This window comes from Carassius auratus, chromosome 30 (assembly GCF_003368295.1).
Source record: "Carassius auratus strain Wakin chromosome 30, ASM336829v1, whole genome shotgun sequence".
Lineage (NCBI taxonomy): Eukaryota > Metazoa > Chordata > Actinopteri > Cypriniformes > Cyprinidae > Carassius > Carassius auratus.
In genome coordinates this window covers 6,788,018-6,803,857 of record NC_039272.1, presented here as the reverse complement: position 1 = coordinate 6,803,857, position 15,840 = coordinate 6,788,018, and the positions used below count along the sequence as shown (strand labels likewise).

Here is a 15,840-nt window from a genome sequence, read left to right as displayed (position 1 = left end):
ACAATGGTCTCCAAAACCGGTTGGTTAACAACATTTTTTTAAATATCTTCTTTTTTGTGTGAAAAGTCAAAGAAAACATTACCACTCCTATACATCACTCTCACATCAAAGAGTAAACCACGTAAACAACGAATCTGTGCACATACGTTGTTAACGTATGTGATACTCTCAAAAATAGCGCCAGGATGATGCGGAGGAGATGAATTAATGTTTTATTTGCAAGCAAAAATTAGGAAATTCTCTCTTTTTGGGTGAACTATAACTATAATTTGATAGCCCCTAAAAAAGAATTTAGACCGTGATTGCCATTATAAATTGACTCTAAATGTGGAACTTGAGCAGTCTTGACTGTAAAATTTGAATTTCAGTTCTAAGTCTATGAGAAAATGTGCAAACAGTTCATACATGTACATGAAATGTGACCTAGATCAGGTGTGGTTCTAAGAAGCTTGGACCACCCTAAGACATAACAGTTTTCGTAAACATCCAAATAACAAAAATTTGTCGTGGGCCAAAGCTAGCCACTGTGGTTAAACCAAGTAAAACGCCAAAATAAAAAAAAATAAAAAACTGTGGTTTTGCAATACCAATACACAGAGGGCAATTACACAAAAAAGAAGAAAAATTTAAAATGGCCAAGTAACCAGAGTTTTCCCATTTTTTGAACACTTGAGATGGACTGAACCCATGTTGCCTGGCGATTTTTGTGTGGGGGGGGCAACCTTACAGTGTATGCTTTGCATTAGATGTATATTAACTCCAAATCTCCAACATGTGATCGGTTTCTCAAAGGCTGACAATGACTTCATCACTCAACAGCCCACATTCTGACAAGTACAAAAACGCAACATGCTGTATCACTCCAGCACACAATAGCAGTCTTGACACTTCCATGAGTCATAAGGCGGCCGCCTAGACCATCCAGCAGCCATTAAGATGGTTACATAACACCATAAAACATTCATTTATACAAATAGAGTCTCCTGTATAACTTTACCACATAATCTGGCCATAATTGCAGCTGAAAGACTTGACATTGTTGTCAGCACATATGTCAAAGAGTCCTATTCAACAAGACACTGACTGGAATAAAAATGTCCCCTAAAAAGGCAACAATGGGAGTCTCAGAGCATTGGAGAATGGGAAATGATAATTGTGTAAATTCACTGCCAAACACCACAATATCAATTCACAGTAGGATGATAGAGCAGCATTCTGAATTGAGGCTACGTTTTCACAACAACAATGTAGTCACAAAAAAGGTTTTCTTGCGTTTTAAAAAAAAATTTCACGTATACACGACAATGTTTTCAAAATGATTTCCGTTTACACATTCGCAAAAACTGCCAAAAACACTGCATGACGTATGCCAGGCCAGTAGTTGGCCCCGTCGCCTTGCTCGTAAACAGCACCTGAAGGGAAGTAACGATTAGCTCTTTGTGGGTGGGAGTCCTATCACTAAAATCACCACACCAACTGTTGCACTTCTCCTCATTCATTGCGATCGCAGCTTTAGCAAACGCTTGAGCAGCAACAACACTACCTTATACTCTGCCATTGTGGTTTATGTTTGTTCGCACTTGCTTTTAAAGGGATACTCCACCCCAAAATGAAAATTTTGTCATTAATAACTTACCCCCATGTCTTTCCAGACCTGTAAAAGCTTTGTATGTCTTCAGAACAGAATTTAAGATATTCTGGATGAAAACCGAGAGGCTTGTGAGTGACTGTCCCATTGACTGCCCTCTTGTCACTTTATAACGTTACGGTTGAACCACTGATGGCAGATTGACTATTCTGAAGGTGTCTTCCATACACTGTCAAGGTCCAGAAAAGTAAGTTACCTGGCAGTCAATGGGACTGATCAAGAAATGATTTGAGGTATAATTTGTGAAGAGGTGTGCGACTACCTTAACCCAACAGACTTCTCTCATTGTTTCCTGACAGGTTAATGATCATTGCAAACCAACTTACTGCCAAATCGATCCAGACCATAAACTGATAGCAGTCTGAATACATACCAAGCAAGTGTAGGGGAATGCCATGCATCCAAAAATGCTTTTCTTTCATAATGTGCATCTGTGTTTGTCTCCATTAAGGGAATGAAAAATCTACACAGAGTAGCCGAGCAAGTCTTAGGGAATTTATTGCAAAGTTTTCACAAAATGCAAATAATAACTAATTAACAATTATGTAGAGTAAACGTTTCCGACTGCAGCTACTTTGCTTGCCCATGCTTGTGTTCTGGGTTTGACAGTTAAACCTGGGCACTAATGCATAAAATTCCAGACAATGTCTAGAAAGCTGCTGGACAGTTTTCCAAGGAATGCTGTAACGAGAACAATGAGGCAGGGCTTGCTCTCACATTCCTCACCCATTAAAAACTGCACAAATAATACCACAAGAGAACCGAGGACGGAATTTACACGGTCGCACCAGCCGTGTTAGTAGACTGCCTACATGGACAAAAGTAGTTACAGATGCCATTTTAACATTTTCATAGTTTCACTTGAATGTCGCAATTCACTGTGACAATGCCTCCAATAATTACAAGATTGAACATTGGACCCTTGGCTTATTAAGTGATGGAAGAAAGATCTACTTCATCTAAATCTTGAATTGGAAAAGTGCCGCAAACAAGTCACTAAATGATTCATAGATTCCTGACCGCAAAATCAATCCAGCTACTGTCTCCCTGTGAACAGATGTCAGAAAAAGAGCGGAGATGCTTGAATAAAGCCGGTTATACTTGTACAACAGAAGTGGGAGCAACAAAAAAGAAATAGGAATTATTTGAGAGACATAAAAATGATCTTGATCAAACCTTCATTTAACCAACAAGGTGAAAAGCCTTTCTGTTGTGGCGACTCTCACTTCACATTGAGTTCTGGGCAATGAATCAGAGTGATACCGCCTCCACAAGCATCTGAGGCGATTCCTTCACTTCCTGAACCCAGCCGTGCACAAAGGAAGCCTTGTAACGCAGCAGTGGTATCACTGGTCTACCGGATTCATGGTAAAACAGAGAGAGAAGGCTTGGTAGGCCTCATCCAAGACTGATGGAAGAACATTTCATTTTTGTCAAAGAAAAGTATGATCTGGATCGGTACAGAAGTGCAACATCATTTAGAGGTTACAAGAGTGTAATGTGCCCAGGGCAGACATGCATCATTTTGAGGTGACAAGAGTTGATTCCTTCAGTAATGCACGTTTTATTATGGATGTGCAATATTCAACGCGTTTTAGACTGTTGAACAGAAACACCCACTCACTACAATGACAGAGCTTAGAAGATCCAGGATAATTTTTAATAGAACTCCGATTGGATTCGTCTGAATTTGTAAAAGATAGGGAGCGTGCTTTCGCATATAGACAGACAGAGACATTTTACACTTGACTCCATACATGGCTCGGTTTAAAAATTCCATTTACCAAATATTCTGAACACAAGCACTCCCTTCAACCCTGCCAGCCACAGTCTCATTTAACTACTCATATCTCATATATTTACTGGGCTCATTATGGCACCCTGACTCCTGATATAGACCACTACAAGGATATGGGAATGTTGTTAAAGACACTCACTGCAGTCATATCCAACATGAAGGCCAAACCCAGAGAGAAGGTTAACTGAAGTGTTGGGCTTAACAACCCAGATCAGTCCTGATGTCATCACACCAGACGTTGATATGATGTTTCTAATACAAATAAATTCCTTCTCTGACTGAAGTCAGAATACATAGAGAGGATTTATCTGCAGGCCTGCACAGAGTCTGAACCCACTAAACTCTGCAGAGCCTTCCAGAAATGAAAAGCCCATCATTCACTAAACTTGACACATACCTCGTCCTTATGTGACAATGAAATATTCTGTCTAACTTGATTATGCTTTCATAAAAAAAAAAAAAAAAAAAAAAAAAAACTATGGCATTGGTTTTATTTTCAATTCATATCCCAACCACTAAATAGCAGTCTTCATCTCAGTGACACGAAATTCTAGAATTAGGGCACACCGCTAATGTTAGCGTTAATAAAGTTCAATGTTGAACTTATGAATGGCATAATTTGGACTTCTATAAAGTCCCCCCTGGGACCTCGGTGCAGGGGCCACCTTGTTTCCGTCAATTGCCGCATCCCGTGTAAAAAGCCTTCACGCAGGGAATGGCGGGCAGTAAGGTTGGCTGCAGATTCGTCTCGTGTTTGGGGTGTTTTATGCAGTTGGGGCGTTGCGGTCTCAGGGATTCCACAAATTTTGTATTTTCCATGCATTTATAAACAAACTGAGAATGTTTAACATCTATATTTATTTTTTAAAGTTTGTTTTTTCTTCAGGTATCCTGCAACCACTTTATTTTTCATTGATTTTAAGCAGAGGTCATTTTTTGTTCAGATCAAAATGTTATGACATTGTATGTTACAATTGTAAACTTAAACTGTGAATCTCTAAAGCAGGGACTAATTGATTATTAGCTATTAACTGATTAACTAACTAACTGATTATTTCAAATGCAGATCATACGGTGTTATGGTTAAATAATTCGTTTTTATTAGACCTATTGATTTTTGGCTAAGGTTTGCATATGGTGGTGTGTTCTTAATGACAGCTTTCCTAAAATTATATCCCATTGCTAAAATAAGAGATATACCAATATACCGCCTTGCTTAGAGTATCGCAATGTATCGTAACATATCGTATCGTGATACGCATCATATCACCAGATTCTTGCCAATACACAACCATATTAAGCAGTAAAACTGTTTTCAGCATTGATCATTTTTGAGTAGGAGTGCACGATATATATCGGCTGATGATTAATGCACATCTCGCAAATAAAGCCGGTTCTCTAATCAACGGTAAATTCCATCAGGTGCATGATTTCACATAGAGCAGCTTTTACTACACGGAGCAGTTGTTAACGGACTAGCTGCGCAAATCCATGTTTTTTTTATTTTTTTTATTTAATAATATTTTACAAAACTACTGTTTTACTGTACTTTTGATCAAATAAATGCAGCCTTGGTAAATTGAACTAAACATTCCCACTTATTAAGCCATAATTTATACAAATCATGACCTTATTCTCCTTTCTGAAGCTCTTTTCATAAAACCTTTAACTGTGAGTGTGACAATTTGACTGTGGCTTTCACTTAAACTGAAGTTTATTAGCTTGTGCTGAACCATGTTAAGTGAACATATGTAATACTGCTTCTTTCCTCGTCTGACAGGGTGTGGTTCCTCGTACGGTGCAACCGGTGACAGCAAGTTTCTGTTCCCTCAGGCATTTCCGTAAGAGTTCATTTATTTGTCCTCGAATCAGAGAATAGCTTGGGTAGCAATGCCTGTAATATAAATCCCACACCTTTCTGACAACTCCTTTAAATCTTAGTTTTTCCATATTCGCATTAGCCGATCAGCGGTTTAGATAAGCAAATGGGAGCCAATTCATCAGCCATGCAAACAGGCAATAAGAATGAATGAGGGCAGGGAGTTTCACGCTTTAAATTAGGATATGGAAGCACAAATAAAATATAATAAAAGTGGACTTACAGTAAGATAACAGCACGAGTCATGCAGGGCACTTTTATAACACTTTGGATGCTTTTTGAAACTTAAAAGTTTCAGTGTCCATTGACTGTAATTGAAACGTTCATCCGAAATTTGTGCACAGAGGCAGTCAACAGGTTTTGGATGACATGTGAATGAATAAATGAAAGTATTCGAACAGCCTGGCAAGCCACGGGCCACTCTGAATGCAATTCAGCAGGAGATGACACCACCTAAATCCTCTTCCTGTTCCAGTGCCAAAGAGGGCAACTGTGATGAATTCCAGCTAGGATTTAGCTGCCTTTCATAGCAGTGAGATAAGATGTAAGTGTTGGGTACCAGCAACTGTTTGGTTACCCACATTCTTCAAAATAAAATGTAGGCCTATGTTCAACAGAAGAAGCAAGCTCATTCAGGTTTAAAAGCAACTTGAGAGCAAGTAAATTCGTAATTTTTAGGGGAACTATCCCTTTAATGTCACTAAAACAACAAAACAAAAACGTTAATACAGTTGCTTTAATAAAAATCAATGTATAATTGATGTATTTAGTGTTTTATTTGGATATTTGTTAATTCAGTTCCTTGAATGCTACTTCTAATACACTTACTGTACCTGAAAAATAAAGCACTGTTTGTTTTATTTGTATATTATGTGTCTATTTGTAATGTATATCTTTGTTATTTTTTTTTTAATAAAATAATGCCAAAGATTTTTTTTTTATCTTTGTCCACTTTGGCCTTAATGTCTGCCACTCTTTTTTATTCTATATTTTGTTACCTTCTAATGCTTTTTTTTTTTTTTTTTTTAAATCAGGAAATTATTTTTGCTTTACTGCACTGTCAACTTGCAAAATAGTAAAACCAACATGGCAAAGAATCATAAAATCATGATACATTTTTGCTATACTGCCAATTCCTACTTTTCAAGGAGTGTAACATTTTTAATCCATGTTTTCATTTAAACTGTAAACATCTGTTGTGCAGCACTTTGCCAAAAATAAACTGAATTAAATTGAATTTTGATTACATTCAAATATTAACTTCTGTGCATTCATGGGATAAGCATCTAAACAAACTCACTTTACAACAAATAAAGTGTCATGAAATGTAGCATTCAGAACGGAGCTCAAAATCTGGATCTGCTGTTTAGCTAGTGAAGATCCATAGTCACGGAATCAAAGTGTCTAGTTGACACTTCACCTTTCAGTGTGTTTTTACAGCTTGTAAATGAGACATTTGACTATTCAGATAAATGCTATGCAGGTAAACAATTAACTAAAGCAAATCAAACTTCAACTGATGCTTCTAACGTGTTCATTCCTGTAAAACTGCTTTTAATCAATGTCACAAAGGGAAAATCTTTCCAAAATGAGCAACAAGAGAGTTTCAGCAAAGACAATGTTGTATGACAGCAGCAGGTCTTAAAAGAGATTGCATAAGTCTGCATACCTGCTGATGGGGAGCGATCCATGATAACCCTCAGTGAGGAATGCAGCCTAAAGGATGGGTCTCTTACACAAGAACGTTATCTGGTAAATGTGCAATGCAACCTGAAACTGTCAGGTCTTAAGAGGAAACAAAACTTCCTGAAAACTCTCAACAGATTCTCCCTCCCTGCCTATATATGTCCAGTTCTCTCTCTCTCGAAACTGCATCCTCTCCAGGCTTGCGGCAACTTCCTGCATCCCCTGACTAATTTTACCCAGCATCCTGACCCATTTCCCAAGGAGCACAAGGAAACATGCACAGATGAGCCGAAGCAATGACGTCCACATGCAAAAACAGGCTGATGCGTTCTGACGGCCAGCCCAAACATTACCATGTCAAGATTTCAGCGTGGCCTCCAGCTAGATCATGCACCAGCAATGACAAAACAAGAACAAAGGTCGACCTCCTGAAAAAAGAAATAAAAAGGGCTAAAACTGAACCATAAGGCACTTTAATTCATATACAATGAGTTATTACACCCATCTGTTTCTATATATTAAAAAAAAAAATCTGATGATGAATGAAATCCATGAAATGGAATTGTAAACGCCAAAAGTTAAAACAGACAGTCTGCAATACTGCAAACAGAAAGCAGTCAATGCAGTCATATCTGGCATTTCTTTGATTCCTAAACAAACTTTTTTTATGCCTCACAATACGTCACAGCATTTGAGGTTTCATTATTTTTAGATTCTTTCCTGCTGCCTGGCAAGTTAGTGAGTCAACTGAAACAAGCCAGACAATATTACAGTGTGGTCGACACATGGGTAACCACAGAGAGCCCTGCACGCTACATGATATTCACTAAAGCACTAATCGGGTGTAGCAGCCCAAACACTTGTTCTCCTCCTCTGAGATACCTGAAGCTTAATGCAAGAAGTGAACATACAAGTAAACCTCCAAGACAGTATACTAACGCTTTTAGGGTGGATCTGAAGCAGTCAGAGGAGCAATTAAATCTAAAATGTCTCATAGTGTATTACAGGGATAGACAGTAACCTGAAGTTTAGAGTAACACTGAATGGAACAATGACAACCATGCAACTTTTGTTCTTCCAGCTGAAATGACAGAAACATTGTCTTTTTTTGCATCATGAAAAAAAAAACTGAAGTGCTTCTAAAAAAAAGGGAAGGTTTAAGACAGAAACCACATTGCACTGAAGCAAGTTTCTGTTCACATTTATCTTTTTTTTTTCATTTCAACTGATACATTTACAGATGTCCCTGCATTTAATCTCAACCTCAGATCTGTTTTTACATTAAATGTATAATTGATAGCAAGTCTTTCAATTGTATGACAAGAACGATCACAGGTTGTCAACATGACAGAGCTCATAAAGGGGCGAGCCGCTCTATATAGAACAAAACACCTTTTTCTTCTCTAAAGACTTTATCTCAAGTATATCATCACTTTAACATAATTTCTCAAAAGTGCTAATCGTATCATAATATTTAATACTTTAACTTGCACAAAGGCATCACACTACATTTAGTTTCAAAGATGATTTTTAATGAATCCACCCTCTTGGATCTAACAAAATAATCCACACCTACAGGAAGTTCAGCCAACTTGTTCATACACGTTTTGGCCACTAATCTCTCGACATTTTTCCCTGCATGTGTATTGATTTATTAAACCAATTTGATTATTCTGAATATTTTCTGAAGATCATTTGTTCCAAGGCTTGACCCTTCGATCTCATCCTGATATAAACTTTTTACATTTTTGCTCTGAACAGTAAACAGAGGACAAACCCGACCAGACTGACAGTTCTAACAACTGACATCAGCAAAGCAATCTAAAAACTGCCAAAAAATTAAGATAAATCACACTGACTTCGGTTGCACATTAAAATGGTTAAACTTTAGCTTTTATTTGTTTAAGGGATCACCTCTCGCTCTCTGTACTTCTAATGTGACAGCAAACAAAGATTCCAAGATTCGAACGTTCCTATTTCAAATGAAAGATTCGAACATTCTAAACTAGCAATTTGAAACAAAACAAAAAAACGAACGTTTCGTATGATCATTACTATTAGGATTAGTTTTAATTCAAAAATTCAAACAGACCCAGCTGCAGCAACTTTCGCTGACCACACTGTTTAAACACAAAATCAGGAGGGCTACCTAATCCTTTCATACAAATTACAGCAATACATGTTCCACCCTAAAAGCATGTAAATTCAGATATGAAATTTATTAAATCAATCCCGCGTTTTGAGCACTGCAGATCAGCCCATCTGGCCTGATCCACGCTGCCATGATCCCTTCGCATGGACAGATTCTGAAACTTACGCACAGCAACGCTATCTTCGCCTCGTGATACAAACATTACGTGACAGAATGAGTATGCGCCTGTTCTTACCTTCTCAGCTGTCGTAGGAAAAATATATCCAGGCACGACTTCAATTCTGTACTAAAGACAGCTTTAGTTTCCCAGCAGCAGTCACTGATCGCGCGAATGTTCCCTGTGCTTCTGCTACTGCCTCACTCAAATTGTCCGAGACTCGCCGGAAGCCACGCCTTGTTTCGTTTTCTCCGCCCCAAGAAGAACGCAATTAGACAAAAGATGAATGAGTGGCGTCAAAGGCCGCCAATCACAAAACAAATTAATCGTAGCCCCGCCCTCTCGGAGCGTAAACAGGTTTGAAGTTCGATTTGGACGACGTGACTCTACTCACTTGTAAAACCAGTTTGGGGACGTCATTCATACAGTGAAGTCAGTAAACGTTAAATTACATCGGTTAGTAAGCTTATAGTATCATGGTCAGAGAACAATGAGGTATAGGTATAAACACGAATTTTGGATACCTGTTTGCTTGTTTGAACTCAACCTATATGTTGAGGGTGATCTCCACAAGATGGCACCATAATGCAATAAATAAATAAATTTGGTCAATAATAAACAATATTCTATATAATTAAACAACGTTTAAACAATTTGTCGGACAATATGTCATTAATAATTAGCTATTTTAATGGCTTTGCAATGCAAATATGATTTTGTTTCTTTTTTAAAAGAATGTAAAAATACAATAACATGGTAGTTGTAAGCATTCCAGTTTGGTCTGGTTTAATAGCAAAACAATGCAACACCAGGGGCTTCTGCTCCATCCCAAGGGAGTTACATGAATTGCATCCTTCTCAGAAATGTTCCTACCTTTTCTTACTGAAGGTTTTCTCTCTAGTGCTTTGTCAGGTGATTTCTTCGGTGAATCAAATGCTGCTTTCATCTGTGACACTTTCACAGACTGTGTTGGATCTAAGGTCAGATCGACCCGGGCCTCAGCGGGCTTGGACCACTCCTTCATCTTCTTCTGCAACTCAATAGTTTCCTTTATCATATCAGAAACATGTCTTTTCTGTGCACCCTGTGGTGCTTCCATGATGGTGGTTGGGCTGCTTTCTGTTGCATGCTTTCGGTCAAGCTGGCTTGAAGTTTTCTCCTCTAACATATAACAATTTGAATTTGTCGACAGCTTGTTCTGCTCTTGTTTCTCGTTAGCTTGCATACTTATAAGGTTGCACACGGAGGCGGAATGTTGCAAATCTTTTGCAGCAGATGTGTTGTCTGTTAATGCAGCTCCGGCAGCACAACTATCCCGGACCTGACCGGATACATCTGCATTTGTTAAAACCTTCAAAAAAAATGTTTCTTGAAGCTGAGAAGAAGCAGAAAGAGTGACTTCTGTTTTCTTGTCCACACTTGGCCTATCATCTATTCGACCTGAAGTTGTCTCAGGACCAGCAATGAGCTCAGAGATGGAACCAGTTGCAGATGTTTCCTTACACAAGCTGATCGTAGACTTGCCGACCTTGTCTTTCTCTGATGACGTCATGTCGGCCGAGTTAGCGTTTCCCACAATCCTCTGTTGCTCTTCTACATCAATCAGTGCACTTACAGAAGAGGAACATTCTGGATCCATCTCATGTGTGGTATCCTTCACTGTCTCTGGAAGGGGTTTTATCACTTCTTCAGCCAGAAACCATTCCAGACTTTTCTCTGTGTGTACTTTGGCCTTTGCTGAAAGAGGGAAATCCTCCTTTTCTTTTTCTTGCATAACTTGAACACCAGATTTACAAGGGGGGTTCGAATCTGTAATGTCTTCAGAGAATGCAATACATTTCTCATCTTCATATCTTTGTAGCCATGGTTTGTTTTCACCCCGCGTTCCTACAATGGCAATATTAGATGTCACAAAACAACCCTCTTCTGTTTCTGTTCCACGCAGAGAATGATCTTTTATCTTGGTTTTCTTTGCATAGGAATGATAGGGACCCTTTGAAGCAGATTCCAGATATTCTCTTTCTTCGCTCTCTCTCATGCCATCTTTATTTTTGTGACCTCCAGCGGGTGATCTCCCAAGTGAATATTCCTTGGTCCAAGGGCTCTCCGAGTCTGACACATTAAATTGCCTTTCTTTCTGAAACTCGTCCTGTGTGAATTCGCCTGCAGATATTTGTCGATAGCTCTTCTTGGATGCCACTTCTAAGGCACTGAGGTCCTCTGGGCTCAGACTCACAGCTTTGCATGGTAAATCCGCACCTGCCAGAGCTGAACTAGTAAATCTGGTCTTTATGACATCTTCTGTTGGCTGACGGCCCGTAACGTTTTCTCTGGCTCTATCCTTCATCGACTGCCCCTGGGTTTCTGCATTCATCAGGGACGAGCGATCAGCGCTGGAGGTTTCTGGTTCTCTGGCTCCGCAGACACCCTTCACGGACCACCCTTGGGTTTCGGCGTTCTTCTCTGGCAGCTCCCTCTGTATTTCTTCATTGCTGTGCTCAATTGCCTCAGTGATGTCCTTTGATGTTTCTGCTTGTGAGTTCATCACGAGGTTTGATGTTGTGGGCTTGTTAATCGTCCTCTTGTTCTGCGATTCAGTCATGCTGGTCTTCAAGTTGATGTCTTCTGTAATGACTAACGCTTGGTCTTGAACTGTGAAGTGAACATTTGTGTTGGCGTCCCCACCACGTGGTTTTGAAACGTCCTTCCCTTCCAGAATCTCCAAGGTAGGCCCTGTAATTTCACAGGTAGCTTCAAAATCGAGTTTTCTGTCCTCCTCCTGGCTCTTCAGCTTGTCATCATCTCGACAATCAGACTCTATTTTGTTCCTTACATGTGAAGCGCACTTTTTACTCTTGTTTTCTCCTTTGTATCCGTTTTCAGCTTTGTCTTTAGCAGGAAGGTCACACCTAAAGTTCTCCTGACGATCTTCTAGGGTACTCTTCAAGTCTTTTCTCTCGTGGTCTGGTTCACTGTCAGACTGTGAAGCCAGCGGTCCAGCCCTGCCTTCCTCATTACTCTTTCTTCCTCCCTCTTTCTCGCCATCTCCTCCCTCCGTGGGAGCGCACACCTTATCATGAGAATCCAAAGCGTGCACTGGTGTAGGTGATGGTGACTCCCTGCCTGGGCCTCCATCCAACCCTCCACCGGCTGTGTTCTCCTCATCTGTCCCGACTCCATGAGTTTCAATGGTTAGATTTCCTTCCTCTTTGGCTCCCCCAGGGTCTGGGCTTGGTCCCTTTTCCTCTGGTCCTTCAGAGCTGTTGTCCTGCCCTGGCTCCCCCTCCTTGCCCTGGTTTTGTCCCATTCTGTGGAAAAAAGTGAGCGAGATGTTATTGGCAGTGTGTTGTTGCAGAGCACAGGATGTTAATGATGGCATGACTCTGGCATGCAGCTTGTGCCAGTGTTTATCTGAAGTTCTTCCACACTTTCACTCCTCTGTACACAGTGTGATGCTCACTAACTGTCTTTTTCGCCTACTGTATCTGTCTCTGCTTGTTATTCCGGATGAGCCCAGTCTTATAATCACAGTCAGATCGGACTTGTTCTGTTTGCTTTACCTGATCTTTTGCTCTTGTCTTCTTACTTTATGGAAAGTCTCTTAGTTTCTGGAATGAACTACTAAAAAGCTCAAAGTGCGGGTTGACAGGGTTATTAGAGTTAAATAAAACTAAAAAAGAGAACTCAGAACATTTCTATTACTTGAAATAAAATAAACGTTAACTGAAGTAAAATATTATTTTTTTAAACTTAGTTATTTTAACTAGTTGCCAAAGCAACGTTTCATCATTTTCATTTAGTTTACTTGATGTACTAAAATATAAAATTAAAACTGAAACAAACATTCAAATTAAAAATAACGCCACAATAAACTAATTAAACAAAGCCACTAAAACTACATTTAAATCTTTAACTTACATACTGTAAAACTTTTATTAAAATGAAAATGAAAAAAAAAATGAAAATGTTGAAATAGAATAAAACTATAATAGTATCTCATTAATGCTTAAATAACACTGGTGGATGAAGTACTTTACATGAATTAAAATACAGATGCCCTGCTTAAATATTATCTATAAAAGTAAACACACTCTTTGTCATTTTCACTTAAATAAAAGTACAACCTTTTTAGTTTTGAATGTACTTATGTATTAATAATATTGATATATAAATTGATTATATTTCCACCATGTAAAAAATGTTTTTGGCTAATCATAATTACAATATACAACTACAGAATTCTAAAATAAAAAGTCAACATTGAGATACTCAAAAACTCACAAAAAGTTAAAAACTATTTAAACAAATAAAACCATAATTAGGCACAATTGACATTTATAACATAAGAATCTCAGCCAAATTTAATTTAATTTACCAAAGTTTTGAGCTGAAGTAGATTAGAGCTAATTAAATTGTTATAAATTAGGAGGAGCACACTTAAACCTTAAGGATCTTTTATTTATGAATTTTATTCATAAATAATCTCCTGGATCATTCTTCATCATCGAGACCAATTGAGTTGTTTGTTAAAGAGACTCACTCTGAGCGAATCACTGATCAGTTGTTAATCAGATCAGTCAATTTCACAAATGAATCATTCAGCGCAATTTATTAATTACATAGAAAATAATCAGCCCAATGGTTTGATTTATTCACAAATATATGTGTAATAAATATACAGAAATAAAAAAAATGTAACCAATAAAATACTTGAGTACAATAACAAAACGCTAGTTACTGTTCATTGCAAAATACTATCAAAGTGAAAGAGCAGCAATGTGCTTTGGTTGAATCTCGACTTTGGTGGGAACAGTGTTTCTTTCCTCGTGTCTTGTGACTACAGCATGTCCGAGCAGCCATTGACTGTTCATGCTTGTCTCGTTACATGAACTGTACCGTCAGCAAGAACACCAGGAATTAGAGTCATGAGATTTCGCAGAAGATCTCACAGAATCTGCAGGTTCACACCAACATTATAAAAATATCAAAGACATGTACAGTATATAACATCCATCTGTCTGTCTGTTGAATTGTAAGTCAGAGAAACCCTAAAAAGACTATTTTAGGTTGTTCTGAACATATAAAGTATATATTGAGATAAACATCGACTATTTGATGCTTGATCAATGTATATTAAATGTTTAAAGCACTAGATTTGAGAGGTGGAAAAGAGTGGCATTTGGCTTCTTGTTGCCAAATCGAGTGACACAAATGATTCAATCCCCACACACACACACTGGATCATAATCTTGTGCTCTGTCACACATCATTTGAAGGGCTTATGGGCTCATGAAAATCACTGATGAAGTCTCTACTTTGGGCCACACTTCCAATCCATTTCCTGTCTGCACATCTCCAAAAATAAAATCTTGGATTCCTCTTTTCATCTGTCAATGCCTCTCTTCTCTGAGCAAAAAGCAGTGTGAACATAAAAGTGAAATTGTATTTGTCATCATTACTGCATTATGGATCATTTGTGGCTGGGTCATGTCCCAATTATTAATAATTCTGCTTTTGTTAGGGCCAAATAATACTACTATATATATTACTATATATATATATTTTGACCTCAGAATTAAGCGTTACTTTGTGGTTTCACAGCCGTTTAATATATATTTGAAAGACAGTGATACTTTTTCAACAAGTGTCAACAAAGACATTTATAATGTTACAAACAATTTTTTGTTTCCAATAAATGCTGTTCTTTTTAACTTTCTAAAAACGTAAAAATTAAATTAGAAATCAGTAATTTAAAACTGTAATAATATTTGACAATATTACTGTTTTTAATGTATTTTTGATCAAATCAATGCAGCCTTGGTGATCACGAGACTTTTTCAATGAAAACTCTCAACTTTTGGACAGTTGTATAAGTAAAATATTTAGGGCTGAAATACAATTTAATTTGATATAAATAAAATACAATGTATATTTGCAGCAGGAATAATGCAGAAGGCCTCTACTGTAAACACATACAAAATATAAGTCTCTGAAGTGACAGTGTGTTTCAGTTCATCTGCTTTGACAGCCCTCACAAACACGTTCACAGGAACTCGCACGCAGAACTGGAGGCTTCCTCGCCATATGACAGAGTTCAGCAAAGTTGAAACGTGGCTACACAGTGACGTTTTCGATCCTGTCCTGGACAGACTAGAATAGACGATTTATTACATTGTCTCTTAGCTCAAAACACCTCTTATCTTTGTTAGGTCTCTGTTTATATATCAGACAGTTGTTGTAAAATTTTCTGCAAAGTGTGTGCAGACAGGGACACTATTCCCCGTGCAAGACCATCCACCTAAACCTCCACAACGGCACCATTGTGCTGCATCCATCACCCTGACACTTAAGGCAAGTCACTTGATTTCCTTGTGGCTCGCTGCCTCTCCCATGTATGCAGAATCCAAATAACATGAACAACAACTATAAGAAACGTCTCTTCACTGTCTCAGAAAGCTTATTGTCTCAATCGACAAGTGTTCAGATCCAAATCCAAGTCAACATAGGTTCTACTCAGTGG

At 38.3% G+C, this 15,840-nt stretch overlaps 1 protein-coding gene across 3 annotated transcripts in view; it reads right to left on the bottom strand.

Moving 5' to 3' along the window:
* Positions 1–12,642, bottom strand: part of LOC113049022 (coronin-1C-like) — a 37,804-nt gene extending 25,162 nt beyond the window's left edge. The window contains exon 1 of one of the 3 annotated variants that reach the window (XM_026211033.1): positions 10,194–12,642. In XM_026211033.1, coding sequence (XP_026066818.1) covers positions 10,194–12,627 — 2,434 coding nt within the window. In that variant the 5' untranslated portion in view covers positions 12,628–12,642. Of the gene's footprint in view, positions 1–6,994; positions 7,100–9,398; positions 9,556–10,193 lie in introns of those variants that run through there. The other 2 variants (XM_026211035.1, XM_026211034.1) reach the window with 2 other exon arrangements.
* Between the last annotated feature and the right edge of the window lie 3,198 nt (positions 12,643–15,840).